Source organism: Pan troglodytes, chromosome 11, assembly GCF_028858775.2.
Source record: "Pan troglodytes isolate AG18354 chromosome 11, NHGRI_mPanTro3-v2.0_pri, whole genome shotgun sequence".
NCBI lineage: Eukaryota > Metazoa > Chordata > Mammalia > Primates > Hominidae > Pan > Pan troglodytes.
Window position 1 is genome coordinate 25,636,905 of NC_072409.2, and position 14,082 is coordinate 25,650,986.

The window sequence follows — 14,082 nt, forward strand, 5'->3', positions numbered from 1 at the left end:
CTACCCCAGGCCCAGCCATGTGCTCCTAGGACAGTCTGGCCATGGCAGAAACTCTGGAGGAAGCAGGAGAAAGGAGGGAAGAGAGGAGAACCACTCCTGATGCTGGAGTTTCTAGTAAAGTAACTAAAACCTGACGCTGAAAGGAAAAAAATTCTAGGGAAAGGCAAGTGGAGGAAACAGCACCCATCCATTGTCACGCTGCTGGGAGGACTCTCCGCGTCACTGTGTGCAGCCGGAGCCCGGCTGTGCAGAAATGCGGAGCTTTGCAGGCTACAACACTGGATGTTCTCTGAAATCTTAAAGTCTAAGAGAACTCTTCACTCTTTAATTCACTGACTGGACCCCTAGTGGACTGATCTGTTCAATGATTCATTCATTAGCCACTTACTAGTCCTCTACTCTGGTCCAGGTATAGAAAGAGCAGAGAGATGCACTCCCTACCTGAGGGGTTCAGTGTGACAGAGGCTCAGACACAGTATGCGCCTGTATGTGCTAAAGGGGCTATACCTGTGCAAGTCCAGAATTCCTAGAACCACGCAGCCAGCCCACCAGAGTGAAGGCTCAATGGGCCCCAAGAGAGCCAGCCCTGGATGGGACAGGAGTGAGGCAAGCTAGGCACCCGGGGTGCAAAATGTAAGGAGACACTCCCTCTTTGGCCCATGTGAGTACAAGGTTGGCACCTGAGAGTGAATGCCCCTGTAAATCTGTGCCTGGGGCTCCCCTCACTTAGTCCAAGCTCTGCTGCTATGAACCCACCAAGCAAAACAGAAAAGCTTGCAGTAGACCTTCTAGAAAGGTGTCTGTTTCATCAACGGGTTTCTTTCTTCTTCCTTTAATAGAATCACAAGTGGCAAACCAAGAGTGATGAGACCTTTCTTTTCCACTAACTCAAAAGAAATAAATTGCTATGAAAGTTTCTAATCATGCACTTTCCCCACAGGGGACCTTCCAGCAGCGTGAGGAGTCAAGGCAGGAAGGAGTCACTCCTTGGCTAAGCACGGGCACCCCATATCCCTGCCTGTGCTAAAGGTGACAGGCAACTGAAGAGTTGAGAGTGTTGTGGGTTCAACCTTCTAATGGAATGTGTCAATACCGGGAACCTCAAGTCTTCCTCTGAAAAGTTTGCTTTAGGAAGTGTTTTATCATGAAATGAAAATGAGGTTAAAATTGCAATAATTTTTCGTCAATTGCCACTCAGCTGTCTCCTAAGTGCCCTGACATTCCCTCCCCACACTCATTCATCTTTGAGTAGGAATATTTACAGTGCTGTTCAATGGAACTTTCTGCTATAATGGAAACGTTTTATAATCTACACTAACCCAGGAGCCACTGCCTCCACGTGCCTACTGAGCACATGAAACAAAGCTAGCAGGACTGGGGAACTGGATTTACATTTTTATTCAACGTTACTCATTTGAATTTAAACTTAAATAGCCACATATGGCTAGTGGCTACCATACTGGATGACATAAATCTATAAAGTAAAAAAGAGTCCTTTGTGGACTTCATACAGCCCAGAAAATAATCTAAATCTATTGGTCTGATACAGCAGTAGTAAAAATCCTCTTCTCCATGGACGTGCAAATGTGGTTCCCCAAGGTGCAATGGAACAGCAGGGCAGGGGCCATGTGGGATGCTTATCACTGGTGTGCACTTCCCTTCACAGGATGCCTAGCATCTTACTGGAAAAAAAAACCACATATGCAGACTAGCGCTTCTAGGAAGGAGTCTGAGTTGACCCAGTGACACACACTCTGTCAGTGTGGCAAGAGCCTCCTAACTAAAGCTGTTAAGACAATGCCCTGGAACAATGCCAGCACAGCGTGGGGGCTCCTGGGGGCACTGCTGGGGTTGCAAGACCCCTGGGACTACGAGGGGTGGGGAGGAGATGCATCAACCCCACTCAGCTACAACAGTGCAAAAGCATCTCCTCTCCCCATGCCCAAAACAGACGAGGGGGCCTGCAGATCCAGCCATATCCCTCTCTCCAGTTGGCCTGGGCCTGCCCTGGCCCACAGGAGAGGCAGGGTCTCTGTCTCTCAGTGTTATCCAGCGTGGCCAGAATGCTGCCCTCTGGCGCAGGCTGACTGGAGGATCCGCCCTAACAGCCCTGCATCACTGGACAGCACAAAAGGCTCCCAGCAACCCTGCAGAGTGAACGCGCATCTTCCCTATTCTACAGACGAGGAGACTAAGGGATGGTGGCGGGCCCTGTTCAAGGCCACACCTGGCTCATGGCACAGCAGTGGCTCATTCAGGCTGTTCCTGCTGCCTTCCAGCATGTGGCTTTGCAGCTGGCCCAAAATCCAACCACGCTGAAGGTAGGGCAACGTGTTCTGAATCAAGACAAACTGCTGACTACCACCACCCTCATTGGGACACCTTTGCATGCTGTTGGTGATGTTCTGAGAGGATGGGCCCCCAGCCCAGTCTCTATTGATAAAATTGGTCAAACCAGCCTATGGCTGTGAGATGAGGCCCGAGCCGGCAGTGGGGTAAAGAGGCCAAGAGACCAAGCTGGCGTCTGCAGAGAGGCCCCTCCATCATTGAGTGACAAGCAGAAGAGAGTCATCATCTGAACTTCTCACAGAACTTTATAGGGATCTGCATCCCATTGATATGACACATCAAAAAGGCGAAGGGCACAGTGAGACTTTTCTCCTCACGCCTCGCACCACCTGCCCTCCTCTACACACCCATCCCCACCCTGCTTCTGCCCTGCCTTCATGCATCTTCATTCATCTAGCCAGGGAGGGGGATACAGCAGAGAACAAATCACAAAACCATGTGGAGCTTACATTCTAGAGGAGAGGCAGACAAGAAGCAAGTAAAATATATAGTAGGTAACTCTAGGCATTAGGAGGAAAAATAAAACAGGAATGGAAGGGAAGTACCAAGGGTTTGGGGAAGGCAAAATCATACATAGGGTGCCCAAGGAGGGCCTCACACTCACAAGATGACTTTTAATTACAGACATGGAATAAATTCCTCTCGGACACTTATTTTTTAAAACATTAGAACATTTTGTTGTGATTTCAAGTGGTCCTAATAACCTGGAACTTTACTATCTCTCTTTTCCAATGAAGAGAAGACAAATGATTCTTTAACAAATAAATTACAAGGAAAAATAAATGGACAAAGAAGGATTTTTTAATATTTAAGAAACATACCAATCAATGTACAGATCCTGTTTGGATCTCAATTTGGAAAAAGAAACAGAAACTGTGTCTGAGACAAACTGGGGAAATTTGAACACTAACTGGATATTTAAACATAATTAGGTAGTCCTTTTTTTTAAAAAAAAAAGAATGCTTGTATTTTAGAGATATGTACTAAACGTTTCTGTATGAAATAATATGATTCCAGGATTTGTGTAAAATTAAACCACAGGGTGGGAGTTGGGAGCAGCGTGACAGAGAGACAGAACCAGATGAGTCATGAGTGGGCAACTGCTGATGCTGGCTGGGGTATGCGCGGGACGGCTGGGATACATGTGGGTTTATTGTTATCATTCTATTTTGTGATATGTTTGAATTTTTCTATAATAAAAAGGCTAAACAATAGAAACACAATATCTGTCATCCAAATATAACAAATTAATAACAGTCATTAAGAGGTCTATAGTTATGTCATCCATGAAATACTAATCAAACAGCCTTTATCTACAATGACAAAATGTTTGGAAGAGTTGGATGACAGATGCATCCTGTGGTTTGGCTTTCAACATCTGCACTGGATTTGTCCCAAAAAAGACCACAGTGGCATCTACGGGAAAGCACAGCATCCCTTCCCCACCCTCAGACTCATGCACATGTCTGACCCCTGGCAAGGCTGTGGGCTCACAAACTATGGGAGGGGAAAAGGCAGAAAAAGAGCCCCAGCGCCAAAGGTCAGCAGCTACCAAAAAGCCTCTTCAAGCCCACCAAGTTTTTCAGCTTCAAAGCTTTGTGGAAGAGGGGAGCTAGGGTGCAGGGCTGGAAGAGGATACCAAAGCAGCAGTAACAGCTCACCCCCCACAGAGAACTGCAGGATGGGATGGTTCATATTCCTGTAGGCCAGGGCTGACGACCCAAGACCCAAGTGGAATTCATGTAGAGTAATGGGTGTTCAGTAATAAAGAACAAATGAGAATAAAAATAAAATACGCACGGAGCCCTGTGGCTTAGGGTAGCCCTCTAGAAGGGCACTTTCCTGCAGGCAGGAAAATGAGTCTGATCTGGTACTGGTGATATCACTAGCTCTGGTTAAATGACTGAGTTCAGGTTACCCCTTTCAACATGCTCCTTTTACATATTCATTCTATGGAAACCAGGACCACCTGCGAGTTAGATGTCCTGGGGCAATGGTGGTAACACTGAAACCACACATTATCCCCTCATTTTAAAATATATTTTTACACAAAATTTGGAAAATTTAAAGGAGGGGGAGAAGTCATACATAATCTCATCACACAGACACAATCAGTGATACATTATTTCTTCCCTTCTGGTCTTTTTCCTTGAATGGCTTCTTTGATGCTTCCCATTTCTCTGCTTCTCTGCCTGCACACCTGTTATTCAGATGGTCTAATCCTCTAATTTTCATATTTTTTTCTCCAATTCTCTTTTGGCTTCTTTTCATATGTGACTTGCTTAACTTTTTCTTCTAACTCTTCTATTAATTTTTTTATTCCTATTATGGTTTTAATTTCCAAGAGCTCTTTGTTCTCTGAATTTTTAAAAATTACTGTTTTATGGCTGTGATATCTTCTCTTTTGGAAAATATTAACATTTTTTTTCTGGAAATTTTCTTCCCCATCAGTGTTTCATTCAATAGGTTTTTCTTCTTTGTTTTACTTCTGATATTCATATTCAAATCTTCCCTTACATATCTGGTGACCCTTGTCTGTCCACTCATCCAAGAGGGAAACTCCATGGAAATGGATTGAAAGCTCTCTGCACAGAGGGCTTGTTGACATTCTCCATAGGAGACTCGGCTGGGTCCTTTCATTGAGGGACCACCCTGGTTCTCCATCGCCAGCCAATATCAGTATCTGTGGGTCACTTCTCTTGGCCCGTCCAGATTTTCTAGAAAAGGCTCTTTTCCTCCTTGCATGGAAGATCTAAGGCTGAGAGTCAAGCAGGAGAAGAGTCTCAACATCACTAATCTTTCACTGAACACCCTCAAGTGTGCCTAGAGTCTCTTGCTCCACAGAGGCCCCCTCCAGAGAATCGACCCCCAGTTCTGCCCAAGTGGAGAAGGAAGTGGCCCCTGTGTGAGCAGGGAGGAGAGGATCAGAAGCTAGAATTCTTAAACAGACTCTAGATTTATTCTTCTCTTCAGCTCTACCTCAGTCCCAGAGGGGCATGGTGCTGCCAACTCTTGACCTTTTTGGAGGGTTCCGCGGTGTAAACCAGGTGGCTTCTCAGTTTTTTCCCCCACAGTCGGTTTCAAAATCAGCTTGAGTCATTTAAAGTACTTATTAACTCTCAATCCGTTCCCAAAATTGTACTGCTATTGCCTCCTTGCCTGTTGCTCTTGTCTGTGGGCTTGTGACTTTTTTCAAAATCCTTTTAGTGTCATTTTGGTGAAGTTTAAATGTGTATTCAGTCTGCCATTACTGGGAATCTCAGAGTTCTCATTTTAATATTTTTCTTATTTTTTTAAAGCCTTTGAAATCAGGCATATTTCACATCCTGCTTCTTCACATTATTTTAGCTGCAAGAAATTAGCCACTCTGTATAATCTCTTTTGTTCAGGAAAGGGGACATTTTTTCCCTGACAAATCAATCTTCCAGAAAACTCTTCATTTCAGTTTTGGAAAAGCACCGGAAATGGCCAACCTAAAGCACCAACTGTTCGCGTTCCCGGAGTTTGACTCATCAGCGCCACCTTGTGGCCCTGTGGGGAAGGGGCGGGCAGGCTGAAGAAACCGCCTGACAATTTAAATTGGCTTTTGAAAAGGACTACCCCGGAATGTTGTAGAAGTTATCTCCAACTGGAAGACAAACTTTGTCTTTAAACCAAAACTTCTGCATCCACATTTCACACTTGTAATCTCGGTCACCAACGATGTCCATATTATTAAATCCAACAGATATATTTTGCCCCCTTCTTAAAACATTTATCTTGGCTTCGTGGAGGCAATCCTCTTCTTCCCTCCTGCCACACCAACCCTTCCTTCGTGGGCTCCTTTGCTACTTGTTCTTTCGTCTTAAGGTGATAGATCAATAAATATTACCATGCCACAGGCGCAGGCCTTCACACTCTACGCACCTCAATCACATCTCCTCATACGATCTCCATCGGTCTCAGAGATTTAAACACCATTCATACACTAATGACTCCCAAATTTCTATTCCCACTCTAGACTAACTCAAAACCAACTGCCATGACATCTCCACTTTAATGATTAGGAGGCATTCTGAATTCCACATGCCCAAAATAGTGGACTCCCAACTGCTCCACCTGTTCCTCCCTGGACCCTCCCCGTCCCAATAAACAGTACTGCGATCCACCCAGCTGCTAAAGCCAAAAACCCCAATTCCTTTCTTATTTTGCATCACTACAGCAGCAAGTGCCATTGGCCCATCATCCAAAATATACCCCAAATCCACCCACGTCTCTACCACTGCAGTCCAGGCTCCACCACCTAGTTTTCTGCCCTTGGCTCCCTGTGACAGCCTTCTGAACGGCCTTCCCAATCACCACTCTCATCCTCTACAATCTAGTCTCCATACTGTAGCACTAGTTGTCTTCTTAAAGTGAAAATCACATCCTGTCATCCCCCTGCATAAAACCAAATGGCTTCTCTTCTAGTCCTTAGAATAAAGTCCAGACTCTTACCAGCCTTTAAGATGGTCTTTAAGACGCTACTGCATTTGGGAGGCCAATGTGGGTGGATCATGAGGTCAGGAGTTCGAGACCAGCCTCACCAACATGGTGAAACCCCGTCTCTACTAAAAATACAAAAATTAGCCGGGCGTGGTGGTACGCACCTGTAATCCCAGCTACTCAGGAGGCTAAGGCAGGAGAATCGCTTGAACCGGGAAGCGGAGGTTGCAGTGAGCTGAGATCACGCAGCCTGGGCAACAGAGTGAGACTCTGTCTAAAAAAAAAAAAAAAAAAAAAAGCTACTGCAGGACCAGGCTGCTACCTCTCTTTGACCTCACCGCTTACCACTTACTCCTTTGCTCACCAGGTTCCACTCCCCAGCCTTTCTGATCTGCAAAGACTCTGAGCTCATTTCAGCTTTCGGACTTTGCACTGGCTGCTCCCCTCTGCCTAAAATGCTCCATCCTCCGACCCTTGCGCAGCTCACTCCCATATGTCTTCCAAGTCTCCAGCCACAGCCTTTTCCATGTGGCTTTCCCTTACAACCCACTCTTACTTCAGACCCTCACCCCACCCCAGTCATTCACCAAGACCCCTGAGATAAGCATGCGTATTGACATAGATAAACCTCTTAAAAATAAGATGTACAATGCGCAATCATTGTATATTTGTAAGTGTCGCAAATTTACCAAATTGTCCGATTCAATTACATGCTTGCTGACCACCTTCTATGGATAAGGCAGTGTGGGAAATAAGATAGTCCTGCCCAAACCTTCAGGAATAAAGCTTCTCCAACATTTGGCCTAGTCATGACAACGCTAATACTCAAAAGGCACTGCCAGAAAAGTGGTGAGGACTTCAAGAGGGCCTCTTTCAACCCATCACTACCCTAATTTCATTATACACACACAGTTTATAGGATGTGAAATACTACGTAAGGGCTCACCTGTGGATGTCTGCGAGGTATTTAACTTGAGCCTGGGCTTAAGGGTAACTAACCTTTTGTACCTTCCTGTCCCCTGCATACATATCCTTGTGACACATGCCTTCAACCGTCTTTCTAGTACAAGCTGTTCTCATTGTTCACTGCTTCAACTCACATTGTTCCATTTGTTCCGAGTGCCTTGATAATGACCCTATTTTTCTATGCTCTCTACCTCCAAAGGGAACAGAACATACCTAGCCACAATTGTCCTGAAAGAGATACAGTTGGAGGCCAGGCTTGAAAAGCCTAAAGTCACCTAGTTTGCCTCCTGGCAAGTAGTAAACACACAGCTACAAGCTGATTGGTCACTAAGGAGTATAGTCCTGTGGCCATGCAACAGAGAAAAGATTTACCCACAAGGGTCTGTTTCTTCGTGTCAACAATGAGCAAATGAGAAAGATGATCCTAAAGGCCCTTTCGAACTCAGAGAGGAACCCCAACCACAGCTCCATCAGGACAGGACTTTTCCCTGGCATTTTCCCATCCAGGGATGGACCAGCCCTCCACCATTTCAAATTCCTAAGGCACAGGCCACTACTTCCAAATGATGAGGACAAACACTCACCATTAGGTTCCCTCAAGGCCATGATGAAGATAGACTGACAGAACCTCACCACACCAGTAACTCCTCACCAAAACCAACCCAGGACTTTCTCAGCTCTGAGGACCATTCAGCAGCTGATGAAGAACGGGCCACAGGCCTGATGTGGGGGCTCACGCCTGTGATCCCAGCATTTTGGGAGGCCAGAGCAGGCAGATCACTTGAGGTCAGGAGTTTGAGACCAGCCTGGCCAACGTCTTGAAACCTGTGTCTATTAAAAACACAAAAATTAGCCAGGCATGGTGGTGTGCACCTGTAATCCCAGCTACTCGGGAGCCTGAGGCAGGAGAATCACTTGAACCCGGGAGGTGGAGGTTGCAGTGAGCCAAGATCGTGCCACTGCCCTCCAGCCTGGGTGACAGAGCAAGAGTCCATCTCCAAAAAATAAAGAACAGGCCACAGCCAGGCCTGTGGCAAGTCCTCTGCTCCATGCTTAGTTTCCATACTGCACAGCAAAGTCTGCCCTACTTAAGTTTCAAAAATCAGAAAGCCATTTTGGAAATGGAACTATATGACTCTCTCGGAGGAAGAAAAGATACTTAAAAATTCTTACAGAGCAGCAATGTGAAAAGGTGGGCAAGCCACTTAAGACATCTATCATTCTCCTGGTGTCTTTAGTCCCAGCCACACAGACCCTGATAATCCCAGACACAGTCTTTGCTTTGCCATCCAATCACTCCTATCGTGCCCAGGGCACTCTGCAGAGACATTTTCCTGGTGAAAAGTGGAGGAGCAGTGGCCCTGTTTCTTATTAATTGGACTCAGCTCAGCTACTATCAGGGATAGAGCTTGGGTTTCAGAGACTGCCAGTCCACACTTCCTCTTTTCCATGCCCTTCCCCAGACAGACTGTGTACAATCAATCCCATTTGCTCAGCCTCATTGACCTGATTTTTCAGGCTCAGTAAACAAGAAACTCCATACATATGCCCCACACATGGGGGGTAAAGAAAGAGCAAACAAATGTTTCTTTGATGTCTAACTTAAATTACACAAGCTATGTCTCCCAGTGTAATGTTTTATAGATGCCAGATAAATCCTTGCTATATGACATTTTAAAATCGTGCTTCAAATACAAATATATACTAACATACTTGCCACAGGAAAAAAAAGAGAGTAATTTGTACTATAGTATCCCAGTGCTGTGTATGCATTGGATTTTTCATCTGGCAAGGTTAAGAGAGTATTTGATGAAGGGTGTGTATACATAAGAGACAAATCCACGGACACTCCAGGAATTGTAAAAACTTATTTTTAAGAACAGATACCAGGGCTAGGCGCAGTGGCTCACGCCTGTAATCCCAGCACTTTGGGAGGCCGAGGCGGGCGGATCACGAGGTCAGGAGATCGAGACCATCCTGGCTGACACTAAAAAAATACAAAAAATTAGCCGGGCATTGTGGGGGGCACCTGTGGTCCCAGCTGCTCAGGAGGCTGAGGCAGGAGAATGGCATGAACCCGGGAGGCGGAGCTTGCGGTGAGCTGAGATCGTGCCACTGCACTCCAGCCTGGGCGACAGAGCAGGACTCTGTCTCAAAAAAAAAAAAAAAGATACCGGCCAGGCGCAGTGGCTCACGCCTGTAATCCCAGCACTTTGAGAGGCCGAGGCAGATGGATCATAAGGTCAGGAGATCAAGGGTGGCCAACATGGGGAAACCCTGTCTCTACTAAAAATACAAAAATTAGCTGGGTGTGGTGGTGGGTGCCTGTAATCCCAGCTACTCGGGAGGCTGAGGCACCAGAATCACTTGAACCCAGGAGGCAGAGGTTGCAGTGAGCCAAGATCGTGCCACTGCACTCCAGCCTGGTGATGACAGAGTGAGACTCCATCTCAAAAAAACAAACAAATGAAAAACACAGATACCATTAGCTTGATAAGTGAAATATTCTAGTTCATTTTAAGAAAGTCAGGATGTCTTTCTATAACTTGTTTTGGCCATAGGATCAAAAATTCAATGTGTATATCCCAATTTTTTTAAATAAAAGTCAACATGATACAGGAGAATGAGCTGCAAATTCACAGCCAGAAGTTTTGGTTTACAGCCTCAGTTCCAATAATTTCCAACTAGTGGTCTCAGGCTAATGATCTCAAATCTGACTTAACCCTATCACCACCATCATTTCCCACTTATAGATAAGGAAATTCAAACCATTTCCCTGGTCACTGAGAGATCCAAATTCAATCCTGGCTTGGAAAGTGTTTTATTAGCAACTTTATAGCGCACACATGAAAAGGGGATTCCCCAGAGGCTCCATTTTCCACTGTCCACAGTTTAGTACGTATCAACCCTTCACACCTGATGGGACAAGATGGAACAAGGAGAATGGGTATGTGGCAGTTCGTCACTATTCTCTCTGCTTTAGCATGTGCTTAAAGTTTTCCATCATAATTTGTTTTTATAACTAGTTGATTCATTATTTTTTAATTCCTGTTCTCAAGCTGTACAATGTTTTCGTGGATCTACGATCTTTCTGGTTTAACATTTTTACAACCCAATGTTGACTGACAGGTTTCTCTCTGGAATTCAGGTCAGTCCCTATTCAGGTCTTTCCTCATGGGATGCCCTAGACCTGCCCCAAAGACAGATTAATCATTCAGAGGTCTCCTTTGAGAAGCAGGAGGGTGCTATTTAGAGGTGGGAATGTTCAACACTGAACCACGTATCTTTTTCTATTGGTCATAAAGACTGGGCCTTTCCACTAATCAGTGCCCCCATCGTTGGAGTCTCCTGAAGAGATGTTCTCCAACCAGTCTATGTGCAGGCCGGGGAAGTTTCCGGTGTGGGCACTGGCGCATTTCCTCCTGCACTCTACTCGGATTCTGCATACAGAATTTGAGGCCAAAGATTTTTTTTGTCCTCATAGTTCCTCTTCTCATTCACCGCTGCTAGACCAAAGCCATTCTCACTCTTGTTCCTTTTATACATCATCTGCCCCTCCCTCTGCTTTAAAAAGCTTTCAAATTTGTATCACTTTTGTTCTAAAATTCCACAATAATATGCTTTGGGTTGGTGATCTTTTCAATCCTTTTGCTGGGCAATTATCATGTCCTTTTAATCAGATGATTTATGTCTTCAGCTTTGGGGGACTTTCTTGTATTATTTCTTTTACAATTTCCTTCCCTCAGTCTTCCCTGTTCTCTCAGGAACTCTTATCAGTCAGATGCTGAACCTTTGGGATTAATCCCCTATGTCTCTTTTCTTTCATATTTTCAGTACTTTTGCATTTTTGTTCTATTTTCCAGCAACTTTTGTTTTGTCTTACTTTAAGATTTCTTCAATTTCACCTTCCAACTTGATTATTCAGTTTTATTTCAGCAATCATGTTTTAACTTCCAAGAGCTCTAATTATTACTTTTCCATGGCATCTTTGTTCTTATTTCATAGGCATTATATCTTCTTGAACTCTCAGAGAAACCAGTAAGAATTTCTTCCCAAACTTTTTTTTTGTTTAATTCACGTACTTCATTCACCATGTGTTCCATTTATATGTCCATGATGTCAGTCCACATGTCTGATCCTGCCCACCCAGGAAGAAGGAAACTTATATCACATGCAAACAGGCAATAATCCATTACTTTCTGATAACTGCTATTACAAAGAAAGTATGCAAATACACAAGAAGCAAGCCAGCTTACCTTCATGGAGTCAGAGTATAAAATATATTCCCTGAGCACAGGTAGGAAGTCTTCTGTCATGTCATCTGTCAGCTCTTCTAAGGCTGTAGAGCAGTTCCCAATGCAAGCTGACACACCCTCCAGGGGTTCGGCCAGCTCACCCTCCAAGGCGCTCCACGTGGAGTACACAGGCCCATATTCTCTCAGCTCCACAAGGTACTCTGAACAGGGAAGAGAAACTAATTAAAATCTGGCTGGGTAGCAGCTGCTGCTATTACTGACTCAGTAATCACCACAGCCAAGAGCTCTCTACATGAACATGTGTTTCTTTGGCCATTCACTCACCTGATCCCACTCTTCTTTAAACACAACACTGTTTCTAGCACAACTGCTTAAAAACCTCTGACAGCTCATGTTACATCAATCCATTCCATCCCGTGATGGGAATGCCATGCCTCTGGATAATGGGCCCTATGGGGAAAAGCAGTAGCAGCCACATCCACCAAACATCTTCGAAAATAACCACTCGCTGGCCTAGTGGTGGCTCATATCTGTAATCCCAGCACTTTAGGAGGCCAAGGTGGGTGGATCACAAGGTCAGGAGATCAAGACCATCCTGCTAACACAGTGAAACCCCGTCTCTACTAAAAATACAAAAAAATTAGCCGGGTGTGGTGGCAGGCGCCTATCGTCCCAACTACTCGGGAGGCTGAGGCAGGAGAATTGCTTGAACCCAGGAGGCAGAGGTTGCAGTGAGCCGAGATCACTCCACTGCACTCTAGCCTGGGCAACAAAGCGAGACTCCGTCACAAAAAAAAAAAAGAAAAAAGAAAGAAAATAACCACTCGCCTACCCATAGTGTGAAGCAGTATTTTAAGAGGCAATGGAGGCAGAGTTTCATATAGGTTTAGGGAGATGTTTTTAAAGGTTAAAAAATAAAATCAGGGGCCAGGCACGGTGGCTCACGCCTGTAATCCCAGCACTTTGGGAGGCCGAGGTGGGTGGATCATGAGGTCAGGAGATCGAGACCATCCTGACTAACACGGTGAAACCCAATCTCTACTAAAAATACAAAAAATTAGCCGGGCGTGGTGGCGGGCGCCTGTAGTCCCAGCTACTCGGGAGGCTGAGGCAGGAGAATGGCATGAACCCAGGAGGCGGAGCTTGCAGTGAGCCGAGATGGTGCCACTGCACTCCAGCCTGGGCGACAGAGCGAGACTCCGTCTCAAAAAAAAAAAAAAAAAAAAAAAACGGTCACAATGGATAAACAATGGAATTTTAGGAAACATTTTGATACAAGAGATGTGGTCTTACACTGGCAGACTCACTCTATCACTCGGTGGTCACTTCAGCCCCTTGGATCCCATCAGAATTTACTCTGCATGATCCTTAGGTGTGGATGGTATCCACAGCTATCTCCAAAACCTATGGGCCCCACATGGTATCATCAGTGGGTCAAGTAGAGGGAACAAGTACAAGAAATGAGAAAAAAAAATGTTGATTTTTTTCCCCCATAAAGAAAATCTGGCCCATCATTTGTCACCAGGAGTCTTGCCATTGTTACAACAGAACACAGTCATCACGGCTTAGTGACCAATGAACGGCAACTGCTGGGGAATCCTTCTCAACGTGCTTCCCATGCCAGTGTGATCATTTACACTGCTCACGTCTGTCCGCCCCATGTGTATGTAAGGAGATAAAAGATCCCAACATTCTGGGATGTGGCAAAGCAGGTGGCCCCGAGAGGGGTGGGAAGGAAGTGGAGGCAAAAATGAGGAAGGATCAATACAGGCCCTGGCAACTCCCCATGCAGGAGTGGGTTTAAAATGAACCACGGTGGGGTGGGTGAGTCAATCACAAGTCTGAAGATTTATCAGGGTCATAACTTTGGCAAACACAGGTCTCCGTGCTATCTTTCTGAACCATCTTTCTGCCAGAAAAGGTATCTAAGTTTGTTTACTAAATTATTGTTCCCTATGGATGAAGGGCAGTTGAGTCTATGTCTCCACTTTTAAAGCTAAAGTTAAGAGAGCATAAAAGAGGAAACACCTGGCAAATCAGCAGTGCT

The 14,082-nt window shown here is 45.2% G+C and overlaps 1 protein-coding gene across 1 annotated transcript in view; it reads right to left on the reverse strand.

Moving 5' to 3' along the window:
- Nucleotides 1-14,082, reverse strand: part of SNX30 (sorting nexin family member 30) — a 119,440-nt gene that overhangs the window by 24,480 nt on the left and 80,878 nt on the right. Inside the window, exon 6 of the mRNA XM_003312216.5 lies at nt 12,036-12,235. Coding sequence (XP_003312264.2) covers nt 12,036-12,235 — 200 coding nt within the window. The remainder of the gene's footprint in view (nt 1-12,035; nt 12,236-14,082) is intronic.